General features: G+C 41.4%; 1 protein-coding gene across 5 annotated transcripts in view; it reads right to left on the bottom strand.

Moving 5' to 3' along the window:
- The window catches only part of LOC111576424 (nucleosome-remodeling factor subunit BPTF), a 49,767-nt gene that overhangs the window by 22,072 nt on the left and 2,628 nt on the right, over positions 1–25,067 (bottom strand). For 3 of the 5 annotated variants that reach the window (XM_023282087.3, XM_023282088.3, XM_023282090.3), the window contains exons 2-21: positions 23,309–24,131; positions 18,473–18,524; positions 17,865–18,033; positions 13,886–14,140; positions 13,145–13,342; positions 12,030–12,209; positions 11,516–11,691; positions 11,080–11,259; positions 10,191–10,372; positions 9,820–9,951; positions 8,935–9,064; positions 8,038–8,173; positions 7,331–7,630; positions 5,042–7,115; positions 2,984–3,108; positions 2,318–2,470; positions 1,952–2,102; positions 1,595–1,634; positions 1,045–1,270; positions 722–871 (exon numbers count right to left, since the gene is read on the bottom strand). In XM_023282087.3, the coding sequence (XP_023137855.2) occupies positions 722–871; positions 1,045–1,270; positions 1,595–1,634; positions 1,952–2,102; positions 2,318–2,470; positions 2,984–3,108; positions 5,042–7,115; positions 7,331–7,630; positions 8,038–8,173; positions 8,935–9,064; positions 9,820–9,951; positions 10,191–10,372; positions 11,080–11,259; positions 11,516–11,691; positions 12,030–12,209; positions 13,145–13,342; positions 13,886–14,140; positions 17,865–18,033; positions 18,473–18,524; positions 23,309–24,131 (5,832 nt within the window). The remainder of the gene's footprint in view (positions 1–721; positions 872–1,044; positions 1,271–1,594; positions 1,635–1,951; positions 2,103–2,317; positions 2,471–2,983; positions 3,109–5,041; positions 7,116–7,330; positions 7,631–8,037; positions 8,174–8,934; positions 9,065–9,819; positions 9,952–10,190; positions 10,373–11,079; positions 11,260–11,515; positions 11,692–12,029; positions 12,210–13,144; positions 13,343–13,885; positions 14,141–17,864; positions 18,034–18,472; positions 18,525–23,308; positions 24,132–25,067) is intronic. The other 2 variants (XM_023282089.3, XM_023282091.3) reach the window with 2 other exon arrangements.

Here is a 25,067-nt window from a genome sequence, read left to right as displayed (position 1 = left end):
TACACAACTCAACCACAGTTACAAAAAGTATTGGTTGCAGCTATTTTATTTTAATTCTTCCGATTCTTTCATTTACAAAGCAGTGTCACAGGGCAAACCGATAACATAAATCTGACGTCTTAACAGACCAAGTGCATGTGATTTCAAGAGCGCAAAGGAAATCATGGCTCTGTTATGACCATGGTAAAACTGTGGCAGATGTGTGACTGATTCTGAAAAGAAAGGCTGTATGTTGTGTGTTTAAAAGAGATGAAGTCTGTAAAATTTGAGTCCTACAGTTTTTTTTTAAGTTGTGCGGTTATAAAACTGAAAAAATGTCCATTTGTGTACTTGGCTAACTGACCATGGCCATCATAGACAAAAGGAAACTGAAATTTGTGCCTAATTTGTAAAGCTCAAAATATTTGGGCCTGCAGTCGCTCATTCGCTGTAAACAACATTCACAGTGAATAAAGGTGGGCTCAGTCCTTCCAAACTGCTGTGCATGTGGTTGGCACATAAAATTGCTTACAATGGCATCCAATTAATGAGCCACATCTAATTAGGCTCCTCTGACACATCTTAAACGTCTCAGGTGTGGGTTCGAGGTGAAGCAATGAAAACAAACACACACGCATCCTGACATGGATACGGAACGAAAGAAGAAACGTCTGCACTGTATAAATGTAATTTCTGCCCTTCGTCTCCCTCTGAGGTGTGACTTATTAAAAACCAGTCGTACCTCCTTGTGAAGTTGGCACATTGACCGTGACGATCTTGCTGTTGGCTGGTAGCGGCAGCTTGGTGGTCACAACCTTTCCGCAGGCTGAAGTTCCTGTAATCTGGAAAGTGTGCCCGCCAGATGTGGCCACGCTGGTCTCTGTGCCCGCTCCTTGTAAAGCAAACAAACAAAATAAAAGAATTTAATTTTGATGAACCCAATCATATGCATGAAAAAGATGCTGAATTAAAATTTGCTCGGACATTATCTGCCCTTTAATTTAGGTTAAAACAAAGAACTCACTGCAAGATCCCACTTCTCTAAACACTTGTTCTGTAATGTACCTTGTGTGCTTTGACCTTGCTTGACCCAGGTGGCAAATGACTGCTGGAAATTCTTGTTCTGCTGGAATGTGACGGGGGTGCCCATCTTCGTGGACAGTACCACCTTGGTGCTGGGGGTGCCTTGGCCCGACAGTGAACCCACAATGACTTTAGACGTGACAGCAGGAGTTACAGGAGTCCCTGCTGGTGTAGCTGTGACTGAACCTGGTTTCTGCTCAAGACGTTTCTGAGATAGTTTAAAAAAAAACAAAAAAAAACCCACATCATCACAGGAATGCATTCATGAGTAACATTATCAGTTACTGTATTGGTATCGACCAGAACAAACAGATTATCAGTTTTAATTTACCTCATCAATAAAAGTAATTAAAGGGTCATCTATTGTTTAACTGCTCAGAAAGATCAAGCATGTGCAAATCCCAGTGACTGAAAAGTGCTCAGTGCTACAAACCAAATATTTACTCCCACAAAAAAAGTCTTCTTCAACAAATTCTTTTTAAAAACGCTCACTTAAGTAAGTTTGGAAGAATTAACATGTATGTGAACTCACCTTGGCCTGCTCTGCTGCTTGAGCTTTCTCTTTTTCCACCCTAAAAAAGGGACAAAAGAACCCTTTACATTAACACTTCAGAATTTTGACAAAAAAACAACTTATTTAAAAGTGAAATAGTTAGAAAAAAGGTTAGTCATTTTAAATGCCTAGCAATTTTTCCCATATGTTTAATGAGATATTAAGTAACAACTGTCTGAAAATATTTGAAGCATAATTTTGAAAGCCTCAATTTTGTCTCACACAAGTTTGAAAGGGCAAAGTAAAAGTAGAATATCACATCTCCTAAATTAAAACCCGACTCTCCGGTATGACACGTTTACAAACTGTTCTCACACGTGCATTTAACCCTCTGACCTTTCTGAGAAGGCTCTAATCTCCCAGAGGTCCAGCTCCTCCTCAGCCACCCAGGTTTCGATCACCACTGGACCCGTCTGCTTGGCAGGTTCAGGCTTCTTGGGGCGCAAAGCACTGGAGCGCAGACCCTTCCTCTGAGGGGTGTGGGTTTCTGTAATGTTGCACAGGTGAATAAATTAGTGGCACCCGGTTGAAATGTTTATTTGACTGAGGGACAGAGCAAAAGACTGTGTGTTTCAGTTAGATATTTCTGTCGAGAACAAAAGATCTAATACTTGCTTCTTGTGTTTTAATAGTGCACTTCAAAAATGGGCAAAAAATGATGATAGAGAAAGAAAAAAAATGACTGAATTTGTGCATTTTTACCTTTTGGAGTCTCAGGCACACCGAGGGGGCAGATGATTTTGCGGATGCAGTACTCTGAGCGAATGCCGTAAGGTCCCACATCCCGCCGCTTTATGATCTCGGTGGTGGTAATTTCGGTTTCGGACGTCTCTGTAGCAATGAGTGGGGATAGGGCTGGGTTGGTATGGTGATGAGGAGGAAAGCCCGAGAAGATGGAGGAAATGCACTCCAGCATGAAAACAGTGAAACCCAAAAGAGACTGAGAGCTAAGCATTGAGGAGGGAAGCCTTAATAAATATAGAAAGATGCCATTTGGTGAATACAATGGAGAAAAGCTGCAAGTTTTTTGAAGACTGGGTTGGAGCAAATCAGTTTTTGGAGAGACACCAGCTGCACTGATTTTCCACAATATGTATTAGAACTGAATAAAAACAAAGCAAATATAGGAAATAAAACAAAAATAAATAAATTACAATTTCTCAAAATACATTAAAGATCCCAAGCATGAATTTTTGTAACAAAAATCTGAATTAAAACCACCGTCAAAACTCAAACTCGTCTTTGGCCAAAGGTGTAGCTGCCACTTCTTCAAGAGCAACTATTTGAGCCTTACGGAAGTAGATTTTTCCCATTCCTCTCAGAATGAAGAACATCCGTTTGATGGTTTGGAGGGATAAGGGAGTCTACCTGTTCGTGTGGTGCCGACAGCAGCAGACGGTTTGACGGCCATGTCGTCCCATCTCAGACAGGCCCACAGCAGCCTCAGCATGAGGCTCACTCCAGCCAGAGATTTCACCGTCTGCAGCCGATACCTTGATGCAACACCCAGAAGTTCACGCATTAGTCATCAATAAATGTGAGTAAACATTTTCCAGGACCTCGGGAAATGTCTGTTGTGTGCATTTTGATGTAAATCAATAATTTAAACAGGAATATGAACAGAAAGTTTTCTGGCGATTTTCCACTGCTCTAATGATGCATTTAGAGTTACAGAGAACACACTGGGACCATAAGAGACACAGTAAAACAGACTGAGTTTTTTGAGCAATGTTTCTGTTCCTTCATGGCCATTTTCATGAAAGAAACAGGAAAAACTAGATCCATTATTAATTGTTTTATATGCCCCAACATAGCTGTGGGGCCGATTTTATCTCTGGCTAAAAAAACACAAACTACAGTTTTAATTCACAAAGTTCAAAGTGGAAGGTTATGCATATTTCACTGTAAATTTAATAAACTGTTCTCAGTGGAGGATGCCATTCATCAATGAGTAAAAGCTCCTAAGGAGGAAATATTTCTTCCTTGCATCATTACGGCCAGTCCTGCTGTTTTGACAATGAACTTGGCACACAGATAGGTTATTTAAAACATCTTGAACATGATCATCACCAGGACGTGTGTGAGTGTGTGTGTGTGTGTGTTTAGGGTTTGGTAGATATTCCTTTAACCATGTGTAACCACAGGCAGAAAAACACGCCTCGGTTTAAGGGCTTGGTCAGCGCACGAAGTGAACATCGTGACACCTCTCTGACCACCGGATGATTCATGTCTGCTTCGGAACTCTGAGGTCTGGTCAAAATAACCAGAGGTCGCCTCTATGACACCAGATTCAGAGCTACAGCATCACTCAGGGCCAAAGCCGCCAATGACAGACAGGAAGGGAGAAGACATAATGGACAGTAAATCAACAGGACATGGCGCTCTGACAAAACCAGGAGAAGATTTAAATGCGAACAATAAAGGAAAATATTGTTGGGCTTGACCCTGTTTGTTTTTTTTCTGTAAATTTCACAAATGTTCTTTTTAAGCTATAACTGTTGAATAAGTGAGTCACAAAAAAAAAAAAAAGACGTCACTATCTAAGAACTACAAAGCTACACACATTCTTGTGTATAATATCACACTCCTTACCGGATTATGAATAATTTGGTCTTGAAACTAAATTAGCAGTTAATTAACTTGAGATTTATGTTTCAAGAAGATTTGTGACATGCTATAATTTCATCAGTTTTAACTTGTGTGTTAAAAATACATGTTTTGTACAAAAAATATAGTTGCTGTTAGATTTCTTTTTTTCAAGGTTGGAAGAACAAAAGTTTAGTAAAACTGTAAGACTAACTTGCACCATCACTAGACCGAACTGTCCTAACAGCTGCTGTCAATAAGCAGGTAGCCAGGAGTAGAGCTGAAAATACAGCAAATGTGGACTCCTGGTACTTCTATGATTTTCCGCAGCCATATATTTTGATTGTCATTTCATGGAATACACTTTCGCTGACTGGGTGTTCTTCACCAAATATAAATCAACCAGTCAATGGGAGTCCTGTGATTAAAACTTGTTTTGAAAAATATTACCCCAGAGTGGTCATTTGTAAAATAATGGTGCAAGTAAATTACAGTCTTTGTTTGAAATAAAGAGCTGGACTGCAGATTTTTAGTCTGACTGTCAACTACTAAAACCAGCAGGCTTTATCTAAAATGCATCAGGACTTGCACTTGGGCTTTCTGCATTCAAATTTCTCTCCTCCATTTGAATATGTGGTGCTGTCATGGTGATGTCATGTTTGATTCTCACAGTCAATAGTTTAAGCCTTTGTCCTTGATCTGCCTTTCTGTAATGTTTTCATATAATTGCACAAAGTGACATGCATGTTAGCTACATGGTCACTACATCTCTTCAACGACAAACTGGCCTCAGAAACAGTGAAAGCATGCACGAAAGATTAACCGAGGGAGCCAGCTTACCTCCAGGTGATGCCAAATGTGGGCCTGGGTGAAGGATACGGCCATATATCCAGTGCCGGTTTGGCATTATAGCTGAACACCGGCACCTCACGGAAACCACCTCGCCTTGCCAGCACCTTCAAGTCATCATGTGGCAGCACAAAAATGCTCTTCCGGCTGCTCTTGGTGACAAACTTGCGGTAAGAAGGAAGTGCTGTGTCCGAACGCATCTTCTTGGTACGGGAGAACTTGAGGAGTCGCACTCGGCCCTTCGTTGACAACGAGTCCTCCTGGCTCACAGTGATAGAAGACACTGAGGCTTTACCACTGCTGTCAGCTGTTGACTCACTGATAGAGGCTGAAAGCGTCGTTTTCTGTTCTTGCGTGGTGATTTCACTCTGGCTCTCTTCTGACTGTCCATCGAGCCCGGATGAACAGATTTTGGTCACAGTTGTTTTGGTCATGGTGGTAAGAGTAGACACTGCGCTACTCTCTGTTGTCGACAGCGCAGACAGCGTTAAATCTCCAGATGTTTTCGATGGCCCTTTGGCTATCCTCATTTCAGTGGAAACGACCGTCGTGGTGGTGGTGGAGGTTGTGGTTACCTGGGTGACGATGGTTTTGAGTGGTTCTGTTGTCCCGCTGTTACTATTCTCCTCTGCAAAGTCATCGCTCAGACTGGACTCTTCCGCAGAAGGTATAGGAGATGGGGCCATCCTAATGATCTTGACCCCAGAACTGGGTTTGATCTCCACAGACTGAAAGGGTGATGTGCTGTTGTGCTGCGTGTCTATGTTGTTTTCCAGCCTTGTGATCTTCAGTGGCGGTTTGTATTCCTGGTCGAACAACGTTATCTTGTCCTCTACCCTAGAAACTGGACTAGGTTCTTTTTCCCGAACTTCTGTATGGTCATTTATAGAGGCCAAATCTCCGTTTACCAAAGGCTTTTGCTGTGTGCCGTCTTTCAACGAGACAACCAGCCCTTGTTCAACCTTACCTATGCTGTTCACGTTGGGCTGGGGCTTGTTGGTGAGCACACCATTACTTGAGCTCATTACAGAGTTACTCAATATGCTTTCACTCCTCAAGCCATCATTACCATTTACCTGAGGAAGAGGAGAATCTGGCTCAGGAGTACTGTCACCTATGGCCCTACCATGTCCAGTGCCTTGCATATTTGGCCCCATGCCGTTTTCCTCTGTGCCCGAATGCACTGAGCTTATAGTTCCTGTGTTTTGCTGAGTAAGTTTAGAAGGAGAAGTGTTCTGACTGCTGTTTTGGTCAAAAACACTTGAAAATGTCTTTACAGTGTCCAGTTTTAAGCTGGGTACCTCAGGCCCTGTATTTTCAATACTAGCAGCCTTGGTAACATCTGATGCAACATAGGCTGTTTGTTGCTCTAAAGAGCTATGAATTCCCCCAGCTGTTGTTTCTTGCACATCGGGCAGTTTGACACCCTCTTGCAATAAACTGTCTGAACTAGTTTGTTTTGGCCCCGTAGTCCTTTCTGGTAGATTTTCCTCTAACTCTTGGGGCATAGAGGTGGTTTGGTTTTGCGGTGAATCAGATTCTTCACCTGTACCTGTACTGCAACTGTCTTTGGGTGTGGAGTCCGAAACAGGAGAAGGAAGATGAGTGACAATCTTATCTGCAGTTGTAGAGACCTCAGACTGACTCGGCCGTTCTGTTTCTTGTCCTCTAACTTCTCCTGGCCCTGGAGTTTCTGCTGTGGAAGATTTCTCCTCCACTTTCACAGCATTGCCAAGTGTGAGCTGTGTCTGAGCGAGAGTATGGGGCTTGAGCGGTGATCGCGGCCGGACTGGAGTGCTCAGAGCAGGGCTTGAAGTAGATGAAACACGTGTAGGACTCTGGGGTATGGAGGCCGACACCTGCGGTCTTTGCCGTTCTTCGATAATGTGCTGCTTTACTCGGCGCTCCAGCAGGCTGTCCAGCTTAGAGGACTTGACCTTCTTCTTGTAGGCAATGCGGGTGAGGAAGCCCTTGCTGACGTCTACGACATCATAGTTAAAGGGCCGCTGAAGGTCTTCTGTCGGCTCCTCTTTGAGGGAAGCCTTATCCTCCTGAATACTGGACCCTGGAGAGAAAATTAATTCAGACTCTTATTCACATGGACATAAAACTCAGAGACTTCATCACATCCCCATTACAATGTCTTTCAATCATGTGGGAGAAAGACTGGGAAGCGTAAATACTCATGATTACACTGAAAAGTTAACAATGAAGGATCACTCGTATCGAACATGCAAATAAATACAATGTTATTAGACACAAAGTCGCACTCTGTCATACTTTGCTCTTCATCTGACGGTGAGTCTGTCGGTTCCAACTCCATCTTTGCTAGCGATTCTCCCGCTGACGATTCCTCCTTCTTCTTTTCTTTTTCATCTACCTCTTCCTTCTTTTCTTCTTCCAACCTCTCATTAGACTCCAAATCCTCACCTAACATCAGATGATCGGGCTTGGAGAGACTAGACGAGTCTTGATCTTTTGCCTCGGTGCTTAAGGCTGCAGCTTCCTGAGCTTCTGGTACGACTATACTCGGCCGTCGACTCAAGTCCATCAGGTTACATTTCTTACCAAGTTTAGCGTCTTTGAAAAACACAATGAGAGCAAAATGTCCATCAATTATGTTACTGAACCAATTAAATAATTAGATGCAATTAAAAAAAAACACATAAACTATCTAACGGGAAAATGGGAATATGGGAGGTCTCTAACTGTTTTTTTGATTAAGTAAACTCATGATGGCCAATTGAGCAAAAAATTCTACAAAGGTGGGACACATCTCTGTATTACTTTGATACCTCTTTAGAAATAATACTACAAAACTCAGTGACTTCCACACAAATCAAAAGAGAGGCTTAATTCCCTGTAGCACAGCCGACACAAAATTAACATTGTTAATAACTGAATGACATACAAATTAAAGCCAAAGAAACTTCAACTCCAAATAACTAGAAACCACATTTTCAGCCCCAAAATCTCAAGTTCCAGACCTTCCAGTTCTTTGCGGTAGTTGGCGTTGGTGTTGCCGGGAAGCCTGGGGACAAACCGCTGCACATAAGTCTTACTAATCCAGCTCCAGCCCCCATAGCCCGTAACACGATACTCCTCTCCTTTCTGCTTCCACACCTTTGGAGAAAACAAGAAAGTAGACAAGAAATGAGGACAAGAGGGATAAAAAAATGAAACAAAAAATTAAAATGGAGTAAAGTAAATTGGACGAGACAGAAACAAGCGGTGGGAAAATGAGAGAGTGACCATATAAGGAGTTTAAATGTTTAGAGGTTATTCACTTAGTGATCACTAATTGAGCTTCATTTGCTGAGGGAAATGACTCACAGCAGAGCTGAACTTGCTGCATCAAAGAGCCCTTGATGGTCACTCATGCACATATCCATAACATACACACAACCGGTTCCCACTACAGTGACTCGGTTTTCCAGACATTAAGTTTCAATGTGGGTGGAGATTAGACTGAAACATTACTACTGTCATCTCATTATGAGTGGCTGTTTCATGTTGCATTGGCAGAGAAAATAGGTGGAACAGTCAGGATGCTATCTTAACATATCAGCACTAACTCATTTCACTGGTGCAGCTAAACAGGGCTGTATCAACATGTTTTATAATGTTCCAAAATCATGGAAATCAGCACTAAAGCTCATCTATGAACATTCAGTGTCAAATTCAGGGACATGATAACATAGTCTTCCTGGCTAGTAATAACTACAAAGGCACAGTGAGGGTTATTCAATTTGATCTGATGTGCTAAGAGCGTATTAGAGTGTAAGAGGGTGCTCCTTGTGTGCATATAAATTAAATCAATCTTCTCGCAACTTTTAAATAATCATTGAAAAAAGCTGTAACTTGTGGGTATGTGTATGACTTACCTGGTGCTTAATTGGAAAGGTGTACTTGACCCAAGTGGCTTGTTGCAACGTCTCCTCGTCCTCCAGCTTCTTTTCCCTCTTCTTCACCTTCTCTTTCTCCTCACGCTCCATGGACGTCATGCGGTTTAACCTAAATAAAAGAATGTATTCAGTTTAGAATTGCCAATCAGCTTAGTCGTCAGCTCTTAAATTGTATATGTTAGTATGGTTAAGCTAAAACTAGGAGAATACAGAAGAATCTGTTTTCTTTGCTTATATGCAGTGAGTTATTTTATGACAAAAATTTAGCCACTGAGATGCATTTTATATGAATAATCACTTTTCATGTTACTACATGTAAATAAACATTTTAAGCAGCTTCTGCAGTCATGCAGAAGTATGATCAAAGCCCTAATTAAAGATGAGAAGATGACAGCTGCTGTTGGAACCGTTCCAAGAAACACTCACATACACACTTGTAATACTAGTTGTTGAAAGGCAAGTCTCTCCTGTTCATAGTTCAGGCAAATATATACACACATTCTGGTCCTAACCCTGTGAAATCTTGGACAATCACCTCTTTAAAGGGGCCTCGTGGTGCTGAAGCAGTAGTAGAGGCAGGAGTGGGTGGTGCTGGTGGTGGACTTGCAGTCTAAATATTATGCCTCACAGCCAGGGTGGGCCTTTTGATCTGATCTGGTTATGATCGGCTCTGCCTGCTAAACTGGGCGCACATCCCATGTACATGCACTGAATGCTTGTTTGATTTTTCTCAAGTATTTGAATGTTTTACACTTAAACTGAATCTGTCTGTGTTTTGGGAAATTATATCAGCGGGCAAAAGTGCAGATTCATACACATAGATAGTGTGTACTGCACATACCTACAAGTATAGTATTTATGTACCTGGTATGGCCCAGTGAGTCTTTCCAGACAGGCAGCATAGCCACAGGTTTGATGGCACACTCCAGGATGGCCAGAGCCAGTGCAAACTCTCTGGCCTTACTGCACATCTGAACTGCTTTGATCCAGTTGGTCCTACAAAACAAACGAAAAAAAACTTTTCACATACTTCAATCTCTTTTAACTACGGGTTCTTTCACATTTAGGATAGGTCACGGTTTGCTTTTAATTTTGGTAAAACAGACACAGTTCTGTCATTATATTCATGTCTACATACAACTTTACTGAACCTCGGTGTCAAACTAAGGCACTAAAACCAGCATGCACTAAACAGCTTGTGTGTCTATGTGAGGTTCATGTGCATCTATGTCTACCTGTGTGAGGCCCAGTTAGGGTGCATGAAAGGTGCTGGAACATTGTTCTCCAGTTGGATGATGGTGAGTCTCAGTGTTGAGATGGTCAAAACCTTAGAGCCATGAATAGACCCGTTCCACTTAAATTCTCCTGCTGGTGTCATGCAGAACTTGTGGGAGAGATGCCGCCTCTTGTCATGGTCCTGATGAAAAACAAATAATTAGTCATCAGAAAGACAAGGGATGTTTCACTATGACCTGCCCCATGCAATATCTGCCTAATACCAGGTCAGAACTGCAACACATGAGGACCAAAGCTTGTCCTGGGCAATCAGACACACACGCACGCACGCACGCACGCACGCACGCACGCACACACACACACACACACACACACACACACACACAAATTTACAACTGTAAACCATTTTAATCTCCCTTCTACTCCAATCTGACTTGGATACCTTTGTTGTAACAGAAAAAAATGTGCAACTATGGGAAGAAATAAAAAATTTGAGAAAAGTCTTGGAACCACTGAGCCACCATGCAGGCTGTGTTTCATGACAGATAGAGATATTCATGACAATAATTGTATTTATATATTGATGATGAGTACACTACCAGTCAAAAGTTTGGACACACCTTCTCATTCAATGCTTTTTATTTATTTGTATTATTTTCTACATTGCAGATTAATACTGAAGATTTGCATTTTTTTGTTTTCAACATAATTCCATATGTGTCATTTTATAGTTTTGATGTCTTCAGTATTCATCTTCAATGTAGAAAATAACTAAATAAAAATCACTGAATGAAAAGGTGTGTCCAAACTTTTGACTGGTCCTGTATATTAATTAGTACTATAATGAACATCCAAAGGGTCGGATCAGGAATTCGTTATGCTACTTACCTCTCTGTGCTGGTGCTTGTTGAGGGCCAGGGCATTGGAGCTGTACTGGTTATGATAGACGCGGTACTTGCCCTCCTGACCAAGTTTGAAGTATTGGCAAAGGGTCCCCTTCATGACCACCTCCTTGCTGCTGCGTGTGCTGACACGCGTGATGTCACCTTGTGCATTTACTACCAGTACCTATGAAAAAAAGCAAAAGAACTCATTGCAATTCCTTGTTCTGAATGGAAACGTGTGTCGCTGATATTGCAACCTTCAAATGAGATACAGGTACTACTTTATAAACATGCATCTGGACACTGTTTCTTTGAGTGAGAAGGTAGTTTGAATATATGTTGAAGGGTCAGAGGACAGTCAGTTAAATCTACAGCGCTGGTGTTAAACACTGGGCACACATTTTTCATATTTTACCTGAGAGAACAACATCATTTCTCACCTCTTTGCCCTCCTTGAAGCCCCTGTTGGCTTCGTGAACAGCAGCCGCAACCTGTTGGTTTTTCAGCTGGCTCAGCTTGCTGTCTGGGTTCCTCAGTCGGGTCACCATGCGAGTCGCTGAAGACTTCTTACTGCCGAGACCTGCCACATCACCGTTGGCTGAGTCTTTACCGTCCCCTGGAAATGGAATGCCAAGTTCAGTCAAGCACAGTGGAAACTATACATGGCGGTAAAATCGCCTTCAACTAAGGTGATATGATGTACAGACATTAGTGAAAGAGTGAGATACAGAGAAAACCTAACTTTTAAATGTACTACTAGTCTGCTTTAAGGCCTATTAAGGATACGTTATGTGTCGCTGATTAGCACAGTATAAACAACAGCTTTTTCTGGCATCATTTTGACTTGTAAAGTTAGCTTTCATCAGTATAATAACATAATATATATTGTTGTAAAAGAGAGTTATGATCATACAACTTCACAAGATGTAATCATGACATGCTGTTTTGTCAGACCTGCGTCATCGAAGCTCGCCATGGATGACTGGGAGGACTTGTCAGCCAAGTCTGGGGGTTCAGGGACCCTGGGAGGGGCACCGGTCCCTGTGCTGCTGTTACTGTTCTCCTCGCTGGGCTGGGAGGGTTGGCTTAGGCTGGGGACGCCATCTCCACTGACAGGGACAGAATCTGAGTTTTCTGCCACACGGAGAGAAAATCGTAAATAGCACTGTTAGGCTGGCATGTCTTAACTGAGATGTTCTTCCTGTCATCAGCTGTCACTGGAGACATCCTGCATAGATTGTTTTACCCAGAAAGATGAATGTTTTAGCCCAGACTGAAAATTACTGAACGAAAAAAAACCAAAAACAGAACACAATAAACACAGTTTGAAAAAATGGTAAGGCTGTGGCTCCCTCTGCTGATGAGTAATGCATAATGCATGCACCAGACAGCCAGTTCGAGTGGTTGGATGGGTCACTTGAAAGCAATGAGCAACGAGTGCAGGCAAGACAACGTTCCCACCAGGCTTGTGCACACATGACCAGAACAACAAATAGTGAAGCTCTGCAATTTTTACAACATCAACATGTGCACACAACTGCTAAACATTTTACCCAACAAAAGCAATGCCTAAACAGAACAATATTCAATCACAGGCCCAAAGAAAAGCTTTGTGCAAGAGTTACTGCTGCAGGCAATGTGAACAGTGTCCCCGGCTAGCCTGGTTCTAGTCATGCTGATTGATTTGACTGCTGTGTGATTACAAACCAACCTGATGCAAGCAGCTTCTCATCTCTATAGAGTTGAAGAAAATGTACAGAAGTGAGATTGGAAGCGCGGAATGACTGGAAGGGTTTCAAGGCTGAAGCCAAAATTCCAGAAATAATAACTGGACAACTGAACACAAAAGCCATCAGATGCAGTGAGCGCCACATGCAAAAAGCCAGGCAGAGAAATGATCAAGAGGAACACCAAAGCACCGGGGGTTTATAGTGGAATAAACAAGTCGCTAGTGATGCCAGGAGTATGAGATTCATCAGCACCCTGTGAAGCTGCAGACTGTGGCGGTGAAGCAGATTCCCAAAAGAAGCTTAAAGTGGACAGTGTCACCCGTAAATGTTCTTATATACCTTCAGCGTTGTTAGAGACCTCCACACGGGAACATCCCTCTGTCCGAACCTCTACTGTGGAGGCTCGGGAAGCCTCAGTGGGCAGACTAGAGCTCATAGTGGTGGTTTGTGTTGGAGAACAGGTTGCTGGGGGAATGGGTCCGTCTGAGATTCTACAGCCACTACTGCCTTCTTGGCCAGTGGGTGGAGCTTCACCGACTACAGATGAACAGCAGCAAGATTGTAAACATTGTGGACGTTTGGTGATAATGCATTCTGAGCTTGGTGATAATGGCAAAAAAAAAGTGATGATCGGCGCTGGCAAATGTAATAAAATTGTAAAATCACACTACATATGCTATCTTTGAAGATTTATGTCAACTTCTACAGTTCACTTGTGTCACAATGTTGGTGGGTTGGCCTTGCTGTACATACAATAAACGGCTTATTATTCTGTATAAGAACCTCTTTATTGCACTCGATAGTACATATCCATGAAAAACACCAATACAAATTAACATATGTTCAATGAGTGCCAAATTTGTTGCTTGAGTCATGAAAAAGAGGACAAATAACTGAAATTGATTCTTCCATCAATATCTAATTACACTATTATGGTGATGTCCTTCTTTCTCCAGGCTAAAAAAGTAGAATAAGGCACAGGACAGGTGCTAACAGTCAGAAATTCAGGTTTTCTTGTTGTATTCTAATCTCGTCATTATTTGCTTTTAGCATTAGGTGAAATACAAATTCCATAATTACCTCCTGTTTTAACGCCATCGCTCTCCTTTGTAGCCTCTTCTTTCGTTCGCTGTTCCCAGTCTTCCTTCGTCAGCTCTTTCATTTTGCCGTCCTGCTGTCCCTCATCCTTCAGCTTGGCCTCTTCATCTTCTCTCTCCAAATCGCTCTCCTTCTTCTCCTTCTCCAACCTCGCTCTCTGAGCCTCCTCGGCAGCCCGTCTTTTCACCTCTTCTAGCTCCTCCTCCTTCTTGGCCCGTAATCTCTCCAGGATCTCATCTGGAAGAAAGAGGAAGAGATAAGTGGAGGAAAAACAAAAAGTGTAAGAAGAATTGAAGGGTGAGCCTAGAAATAGCTCAAGAACAGTGAGATTTCATGATACACATACTCACTGGTGGCACGACAGAAAAAACGACACAAATAATTATTTTTAAAATGCATTGATTTGCTATGCACTACAAGTTAAAAAGGCTCTACATCACAACATTGAAGCCAGTCGTTACTGAATGATGAGAATATCTTGGAAGAGAAAACAAACACATATCTAAAGTTAAATAATAATATCACAATAAAATTTTGTTGTCTTGAAGTATCAGAGATGACATGGTCAAACTGATGACTGATACAATAGAAAAAAGGCAAAGATAAAAAAAAAAAAGAGACATTTTGGGGTTAAACTAACATTCTTAAACTTTTTATTCAGACCAAAAAACTAAGACATGGAGTTGCCTTAAAGCTGGGCCCTTTATTTAGACATCACAAATGGTGGCAGCAACGAACTGTTCATGATTTGCATTAGATAATTTCTGTGTACAATGGCTACAATGCACACGCAAACGGGACCTGATGATCGTTTATGCTAAAAGCAAGCAATTCAAACTCTGCCCTACAGTAAAAAACACCACTATAAAGGCATATTACAGAGTGCGGTCAGGTTTAGATATATCAAACCAATATTGTGAATGTGAAGTATCATTAATATACAGTGGAAGACGTACGGGAATTATGATTACTGGTGGCATCATGACAGATCTACTCAACAGAGCAATTCCTGTTTATCTGATGATCACTTGCTCAACATCAAAATAAAATGATAAAAGAAAGCAACATCCATTCTATCTGATGGATGCCCTTTATATTAACAGTTTTAGAACTAGTTTCTTGACCAAAAATTGCCAGCGGTATAGATCAAAAACTAATTGATAACACAGACTGAGTACAGTGGACATTAATCTATGTGTGAATATACCTATTTTTGACAACAGTCACAAAAGCAGCCTGGTTTCACATTCCATTAGACTTTAGTGTTGATGTCCTACTTGACTTGGCTTCCAAGGAAACTCATAGCGCTGGCCAGATAACGTTAAGTGTCACAGAAGTCTTTGTCATGGAGACCTGTTGCTAACTTAACACCCACAATGCTCTTTGCTTGCGAACATGAACTGCCTGTGGTCTGAGTGCTTGCCTCCTCTGGTCGCAACAGCATCAAAAAATCCTGGCACTAAAACCAGGTACTACAGCTAATCTATAATAAATTTTCTGACATGCATGTTCTTCATCTTCTGTCTTACTGGTTCATATATTTTTAATTTGTTAAACTATTAACACCGCAAGAGTAATGCATTGCTAATGCATAATGAATAATGACTAGGGATGCAAATTTTAAACAATGTTCGCAAATGATAGTCAGCACTGTTATCCATGTTATCCCATTACATTAGCCACTCAGTTCAAGAAACAATGTCCGAGTGTACTCCACCACATCTCTGATATGTTAGGTCTGGCTGGAGGCCATTAACCACCACAGAAGACTCTGTCATGGTGCCCCGTTGTCAACTAAACTTCTACAATGCTCTCTGCTTGCCCACACAGAACTGCCCATTGCTACTGCATTAAACAGTACAAGGCACCTGGTGGAAGAACTGGGTCCTAAAGCTAATCCACAATACATTTTCTGACATGCATGTTCCTTATTTTCTTCCTTACTGGTTATTACACTTTAATCAGTTTAATTAATGCCTGCAATTACTCAATTGACTGTTAATCAGTACCATCTCTAGCTTTAGTTTCTGCCATCTAGTACTCTTCTAACACTTTCACTATCTAAAACCAAGAGAATCAAAAAACCCTCTGCCATCTCTTTCCAAAAGTCGAGAAGGAAATAGGAGTTATTTGCACAAAGTCTTCACTGAATATTTTATATTGCATTTATGTGTCTTGTGTTTAATGGGTGCTGAATGTGTACATTTCACTGCTGGCATAACCAAGTTCCCCACTGGAAACAAATAAAGCTGATTGACTGACTGACCGTAAAGCCTCTGCCTGCACCGATATAATCTGTATTATAACAAAGCAGAAAACAGATGGTAAACAGCTGTTTCATATATTATCTTGTTCCATTAAATAAATCACCAAGGAAAATTTGAACAGGGCAGGAGCAATTAAATTCAGGAAAGAATCCAGTCTGTCCAAAATACTTAACTTCTCATACAGACAGATGGCAGGCTTAAAAAACAGCACAGAGAAACACCAAAAATGCACATGACTCAAATCTGTCTTTTATTACTGAGGCAGACAAAACTATTTGTGCCTGAGTGATACAAAAGCTTTGATTGAGGATTGTGTGGTCAAGCTGTTTTTTGTTCAGTACATTAAGTTTGACTGAGTGAGTGTACGTGTGTGTTATGTTGGACATCATAACCTGTCTCTCATCTGTGTCCATTCTGTCATCTCCCAAATAGGAAATGTTGTATCAAGCAGTACAAACAGCTCACTTTTGACATAAAAGAAGAATTACCAGCTTGTTCTTTCTACCATATATTTTCATAGCCTTCCAAAAGTTGTTTTCACCTTCGCTTAAACACTGATTAGCAAGTGCTGTGCAGTGCTGTCCTATTTCCTAACAAAGAATAACACTTAAAGAAAGGAGAAGAATACTGTATGATGATAGGATGATAATACAAAGAGTGTGGGGAAACATATGCATTTTGTGGGTAACCATAAAGTCACTGCACAAACTAAAATAAAGTATATTTAATTGTAACTGAATTTAAAAAGCCTTCATCACTTACTATTTAATTTTTTTACTTGTTTCAGGATTTTCCAGTCTTGTGGATTACTTGTCAGAACAGAAGCGTTTTTTTTGCACTTTTCATACTCACATATGCATCTTTGTAGCAGCTGTAATAAGTTTGCAACATGCATCTTTCCACTGAAGCTGCTGTAGCTGATGCTGTGTTCTCTCTCCAAAGAAAACAGAAATATGACAGTGCTACAAGGATGAACAATTCTGCTGTCAGTCTGAAAACATTTGACAGAGGCTGTATTTATTCATTCCAGTTGCGCATTTTTTTCTCTGCCAGCATTGTCTATTTCCTGGGGGTTAAAAAAAAAAAAAAAAGATAGAAGTTCATTGCCAGGGAACATCTTTAACTTATCTGTGCACAGCAGATGCTTGTTAGAAGAGCGAGTTTCCACTGAAGCTGTTGCATCAAAAGTTAACACAGCTTATAAGAGCACCATTTAAAGGGTAGAATTTTCCAAAACATCATCATTATGAACTTCCACTGCACAGCAAACTGAACGCTATAAACATGATGTGCTGATCTGTACTCAAATTTACATCACTTTCATCAATACAGAAAGCTGACAGATTCACAGAGCTTTGGTGGAGCCCCTACAGGCAAAATCGAATGGATGAGGGACTGAGGGGAAGCTCAAGTATTGGACATGGGCCAGATTGGGACCAGAGTAAGGTTACATAATAGCTGGGTTGATTCCTATGGCCGAGCCATCTATGACTGGGTGGCATTCATGATTACTGGCAAGAAAGTAGGCAGAGGAATGAGGAGACAGAGACAACAAGAGAAAGAGAAAAATTACTTTGAGCTTAAAGAGATCCTTCTCCCCCACCATCAGCCGTGATTAAAGTCAGTGACAGAGACCATCTGACAATCTTAGGGTCTGTTATATAAAAAAAAGGCAACAAAGATAAGCTTTTTACCATTGGCAGCAGTGAGGAAACACTTGTTGCTGCCCCGGGCCTTGTTTGTTAGGTCTTCAGTGATGTCCATATGCATGTGCACCTCATCCCTTATCTCCTCGAGGGCTGCGTACAGGTCGGCCTCCCAGTACTCCTTATCCAGGCAGTCTATTAGCTCAGCTAGCTGGACCTGGGGCGAACAGAATTTAGGAAGAGTTTAACAAACACACTACAATACACACCATTAGCTCAATGTTCTGACAGCTTACTTGGCTAAAAATAAGAAATGTTAGGATGCATTTTACTAGACCCGAAGAGCACGGCTGTCACACACACACACACACACACACACACACACACACACACACACACACACACACACACACACACACACACACACACACACACACACACACACACACACACACACACACACACACACACACACACACACACACACACACACACACACACACACACACACACACACACACACACACACTTCCATCATATACATACTGTGTGCATGAAACAAAAATAGAGTAACAAACGAGGGGGGAAAAAAGATCAAATGTGATTCTGCTAAGAACATAAAACCCCAGCAAGGGAAAAAGATGAGTCGCATTTACCTTGGTGCTGTAGTACCAGATGGCTTTGTCCTCCTGCTCACCATCCTCCTCTCTGTAGGGGAGACATGAAAAAGAAGAACGAATTAGGTAAAAATTAGGAAGGGCATAACAAAGAGGAAAAAGAAGACAAAACAGAAAGACATATGATCTGCATATGTTTGCTTTCTATATGCTTTTGCATAGCTGTATGCGAGGCCATGCTTTATGTTTGTCTGTCAGCACACTTTTTTTACTTTCCATTTTATATTGTACAAATCCCCCGCAGGGTCATGGTGAGGATTTTATTCAATTCAATTTTATTTATATAGCGGCAATTACAGTCAAATTGTCTTGAGACGCTTTACAGAACCCATATGCCATTCCAGGGACTATTTTTGTTATCTTGTAATATAAGCTGTGTGTTACTTCAAAAACATTTATGTTGCCTTGCGATAATGTTTGCATTTCCTCTGATCCATATTGCTTCATAATGATAGAGTATTATGTATCATATAGTGGACCGCTGCTTGTTGTAGCCCTATGCGAGTCATCACCTCCTCAGCTGTGGCTGCACAGACAGAATACTCTAGAAATATACAGAATTCTAGAGTAGCTGGCTCACCAACTGCTGCTGATGCTGGCTGAGGCAGATGTACTGTAGATGTGATTATGACTGCAGTCATGGCATGACAGCTGCCACTGTAATTGTGGCTGTAGCCATGGATGTGCTTTGGTTATTAAAATTATTCCTGTGACACATTCATTTACAAAGGGTGCCTGTGTGCAGTGATGGTTGAACTGGCTGAGAGTTGCATTGAGGCCACTGGATTTCTGAACTCCTACATTTTATTAGTAACACTTCTGTTATAGTAGGACCGCAGGCCCAAGTAGTTAAAGTACAGCTGGACATATCCATTGCAACATACTGTATATGGAAGGACAAATGGAGCTGAACTTCAAGGAGTAACCGTACTTACAGCCACAGTTTCACCCATCATCACAGCCAGAAAGAGCAGCTACAGCTGTGCTCACAAACACAACAGTGGTGATAAAGCATCATAGGTCAACCTTTTAATAATGAGTAATGAGCAATAAATGTATCTTCTCTTCTTTCTGTAGTTTCTGCAAAACATTCCTCTAAACTGGCAGTCTATTATAATTAGATGGGCCCAACATAGTGCTGTCTGTATGGATCCGTGGGAATACAAAAAAGCATTGCAAGGAAACACAAAAGTATTCTTAGCAACCACAAGAATAGACCACAAAAAGATCTTCGCTTTGTGACCTTTCGGGGGCTTCACAAATGTATGTGTATTGTTCCAGAGACATACATATACAAGTATGAACGTGTCATACTTAAGTCAGAGACAACAGTGCATTTATCTTGCCTGTGATCATTTTTGAAGCGTCCCAGGTTTTACCTACAAGAACCATCCATTATATATGTTCATTTTCTGGTATGCTTGCTTGACTGACTATCATCAACAAAGTGTAACAAGCCAAAAATGTTACAGCCTATTTCCACCTCTCTGTTCTGATACAATGCTCTATATTCCTTGCCACAATGATCTTGATATCAATTACACAGCAACAAATAAAAGCATTTGTGAACAGTTGGGCGAAACATGCAAGGTGTCAGAGGCAAATGCAGAATAATAAGTCCAATTGTCTATTGGAATGATTTCCTCAATTTTCTTCAAAGCCTTTTTATGACATATTGTGTAAAATGACAGCAGGTGTGCAAGTAAGATTTCCATCCATCCATCCATTATCTATAAACCACTGAATCCTCACTAGGGTCTCAGGGGGGCTGAAGCCTAACCCAGCTAAATTAGGGTGAAGGCAGGGGACACCCTGGACAGGTCACCAGTCTATCACAGGACTAAAGTATACAGACAAACAATCACATTCACACCTATGGACAATTTAGAGTTACCAATTAATGAGCATATTTTTGGACTGTGGGAAGAAGCCAAAGAACCCAGAGAAAACCCACACATGTACAGGGAGAACATGCAAACTCCATGCAGAAAGATCCCAGGAAGGCTGGAATGCAAACCGGGGATCTTCTAGCTACAAGGATAAGGTGCTAACCACCAAGCCACTTTGCAGTCCCCAGATAAGACTTGGGAGTATTTTACATACCTACAAACACAATAAATCATATATTATATAGTCCATGTGTATTCCAGTCACAGAGCCAGTGTGGTTCTAATAGCCTCTTTATACAGCAGATTTTAGAGTACGAACAATATCTACTTGAAAACAGCTTTTTTCCAAAACAGTGATCTAAAGCCAGTACATGTGTATTACTGATAGATAACCATTTTTGAAGATGACCGTACTATGGTAAGGAGATTTATCAGCTGATTTTCAAGCTACTGATTGTATTAACAGATTGTTAAGATACTGAAAATAGGCTAGATAAAAACAAACAAAAGAAACAACAACGTATATCATACACTTATAATAATCATTCTGAGCGGTAAGCAATATAATATTTTAAACAGTCATATGAGAAAAATTGATGGGATCTGGATTGGTAACTCTTTTTTTTAATATTTTAATTTATTATTATTCATTTTATTATTATTTTTTTTTTATTAGAACCGATTAAAACACTGAGAATCAAAATGCCATAAAAAAAGCAGCCCTTCTTGAAATAGACCTGACATGACACTAACCACATTTCACTCTGACACTTTCAGCCACAACATTATAACCACTTCCCTAACATTATGTAGGTTCCCTTCGTGATGCCAAAATAGTTTTGACCCCCTGGGGCATGAACATGGGACCTCTGTGGGTCTGTGGGTGGCAGCAGATCCTTTGGGTTGCAAGGTGGGGCCTCCTTGGATCAAGATTGTTCCGGTGAATCTCATGCATGCATAAACACATTGGGACCTGGGGAGTTTGGAGGCAGGGCTAATGCTTTGGGCTCTGTCTCGAGTGGTTACTCAACAGTTTTTGTGGTGTGGTGAGGTGCACTGTCCTGCTGAGGAAGGCTGCTCCTGCTGAAGAGTCACCACACATCAGTGTTTTTATGTGAGTGTACATGTCAAAGTAACAGCTTCATCGATGCCAGGACACAAGATTTCAAAGCAGAACATTGAATTCTAGATGATAAATGATATTCACTTCACCTGTCAGCAGTTCTAATGTTGTGGCTGATGGAAGTATGTAGCTGCAGAGGGGACAGCTTTCTTCTCAGTATAGTCTTATATCCAGGGACTGTGAAGCCTAAGGCATTGTAACAGTAGTGCAGATTCAGCATCTTTCCAGGACTTCACCCAAAGGCTATGTGTGCGTACACACATACACCTTCCTTCGTTGCACGTATACTCATGTAATCACACAAACTTCTCTCTGTGCACACTTCTCATGCACATGAACACACTACTTCTGCAAGAAGAGTGAAGACTGGCAATGCAACATGTGCAGGGAGCCAATTTGGTGAGGAGTAAAAAAGCAGGAAAAGAACAGGCAGCAATGACAAACTTCAGGACACTCACCCTCTTAAATTTTGTTTTTATTGTTCAGGTGATCCACAATCTTTTATGGTTTATGTAGCAGGCTGTCTGCTGCTGCTGACCCTGCACACACTCACCATCTGTGACTGCTCAATACCAGTATAATTTGCTAACGTATGGGACCAATACTGCTGATGGTCAGGCTGTGCTGCAAACTAGAGAGGTATGCAGTTATTTTTGGTTTATTCCCCAATTAACATGCAGGTCTGTAAGAAAGAAACTGAGCTTGTGATCCGCTTAACTTAGCATCAAAGAGTTTGCTACCTTTGTCTCTGACAAATATCAGCTGCAGGAAAATCCTGTATCTTGCTCCCACGGTGTGAGCGGCTCCTTCATAGTTTACACGGCCAAAGAAAGCCGTTTTGTGCACTGCAGGTGTTATTCCTGATGGTGTATTTAGCTGCTCTGTAGTCTTGTCTCATTCTACAAATTAGCAGCATGTGTGTTTGACTATGCTGGTCTTTATTTATCACAAAATCAAATCTGAATAGATCAATGCCGGTCATTTGACCATTGTGCATGGCTCTTCTCTTGCCCCTAGGCTGATAAACTGGCTTTAATCTCCAGAGTCTTCAATAGGAGTGGGATTTTAATTTAATGTAATTTGCATTTAGAGAACATTTACAGTTTATGAACAATTCTGTGGCTGATGTGTAATGAACTACATGTGCAAATATGAGTCTCTGTAACAGTCAGGAATTAACCCGTGACAACATTCACTGATGAATGGAACGAGGTTAATGAAGGTTGAGCATGTGTTCAATATATCACAGTTCTCCTACATTAAATGGGTATTATTAATGGCTTGGATTAGCAAGGATGCTAGAACAAGTATGAAGACAACCACACAAAGAGCTTAACAGTCTTAAAAACAGTGTGTGGTTGAGCTCAAAAGGGTCACATTTTCTCACTATTGCCAATCTGTAGAAAAGTGGCTGCGATGAAGAAAACGGACCAAAATAACTGTGGTACATACACGGTATCAAGAGCATATATTATATCATAACAAACAACCACAAGACGAGAAATTAATTACTAGCCCAAATTGCTAGTCCTTATGGTGTTGTTTATGTTTGCCCATGCAGATGGTTTGTAACATTCATGAACATCTCCGAGTTTAATATGACACCGGAATATGGGACAGCTTTTAAAAACTCTGCCTTGGAGCAGATTTAAGTGCTTTAAAGCTCACCTTTCTCAAACACTGAACTTTGACAACATAAATGTGGCCACTGTGGGAGTTCACTGTATTGATAGTATAGTATAACTATGTCATTATTTTGACAATGCAGTACTGCTGGCTGAAAATTAAGCTCTGTAAACTTACATGACAATGCGGCGGTTCAGGAACCAGTATTTACGGTGGTGTCGGTCATAGCCAACTGGTAGCTGACGGATAAACGGTTTGCTCTTCTGCACTTCTGGGATGCAGTCCGCCACACCAGGTACCTTGTGTGCCACACACACCTCGCACTGCCACTCATCCTCTGGCACTTCCTGTAACGGCGGCTTCACACACTCCAGATGGTAAACAGCTGAACATGTCTCACAGCACAGCAGGTCACCAAGACGATGGCACACTCTGCAGTGATCGTCATAAGCAACCACCCCTTCTGACATGAGCTCCTCCCGGGCAATGTTGGTTGCCAAGAACTGGTCCACCAAAAACTGAAGAACTTTAACTTTACCCTCCAGTGGTTCATAGGGGTAATCCTCTCGCTCCTGGAAAGGCAGAATGTGCCGGTATTCGGGGTCGCTCTCGCAGTACGCCCGCACCACTTCTGGCCAAGTCATACCATCCACAAAATACAAAGTGGAGTTAACAGAGTCCTTCACGTCAGCAGGACCAAATGTGGTGTTGGAAGTGTCCTCCTCTCTGAGAATAGCTTTGAGCAGAGAGACGTGGGTCTCTGCCAGCAGCGTGCACTGTTCCTGGCTAGCCAGGGCTGCACAGAAATCCTCAAAGCGGAACGGGGAGAGCCGCAAGACCGTGCCAAAGTTGCGTAGGACCTCGTAGACGGCAGACACATTAAGGAGCTGTGAGGTAGCAACCAGGAGGTCCTCAGAGGATTTGGGAAGCTCCAAGGCAGGAATGTCCTTTGCCTCGAGAATGGGAGAGCTTGGTCGCAGTGCCCGACTCCTTCTCCGGCCTGCAACAAGTGAAATGAAAAGAGTCAGGAGAGCAAAGGAAAAGAAAGGGTGGCAAAAAGAGCACATATGTGTATGTGTACGTGTATATAGGTTAAATTCTTTTCTCTATCAGACTCTATAATCACTAACGTGTGTGTATATATATATATATACATATATATATATATATATATATATATATATATATATATATAGAGAGAGAGAGAGAGAGAGAGAGAGAGAGAGAGAGAGAGAGAGAGAGAGAGATGTATGTGTGTATGAGATGTACACCATAAACCAAACTGTACTGTATTTGTTATGTTTACCAATAAGCATTTCCATCTAATATCTGAACGTATTTGCATCCTTGATTTGTCCTTGACTGCACTCTCTGATTTTGCAATAATAAAGTGACCGCATGAATGCAGGAACGGGGGGATAACCATGGGCAGACACAGGACAAGGTTACATTTCCCTTTTAGCCACAGAAGATCCCCCAAGAGGCATCCCTAAGTGTTACTAGTGCACCTGGGTAGATCCAAGCTCCATATCCTGTTCTAAAAAAACAAACAAACAAAAAAAAATGATACAATAACAGTATGGTAATGGTATTTGGTGCCCTGTGTCTTAAAAATACCACACTGAACATGTGGAACATTTAACTGGGAAGAATTGCAGACAAGTGCTAATTTGAACTGGTTATTTGTAACACTATGTGACACTGGAAGTAACAATATGAAAGGCAAACAACATTCTGGTCCCAGGACACACAAGCTAAATCATTCAAGCTAATTTATAAGCCTGTCTTTTTTTCTGCTTGTAAATATGCAGATGTTGCAGCATATGTACCCAACCGGCGTATTCCCTCTGGAGTGTGTGTGTGTCTCTGTGTACATTATTATAATATTAAGGCATTTCTGAATGCCGTGATATTCCTTGAGGTAGAATAAACTTAT

The sequence above is a fragment of the Amphiprion ocellaris genome, chromosome 4 (assembly GCF_022539595.1).
Source record: "Amphiprion ocellaris isolate individual 3 ecotype Okinawa chromosome 4, ASM2253959v1, whole genome shotgun sequence".
Classification (NCBI taxonomy): domain Eukaryota; kingdom Metazoa; phylum Chordata; class Actinopteri; family Pomacentridae; genus Amphiprion; species Amphiprion ocellaris.
The sequence above is the reverse complement of the archived record's forward strand: the minus strand, read 5'-3'. Positions and strand labels throughout refer to the sequence as shown.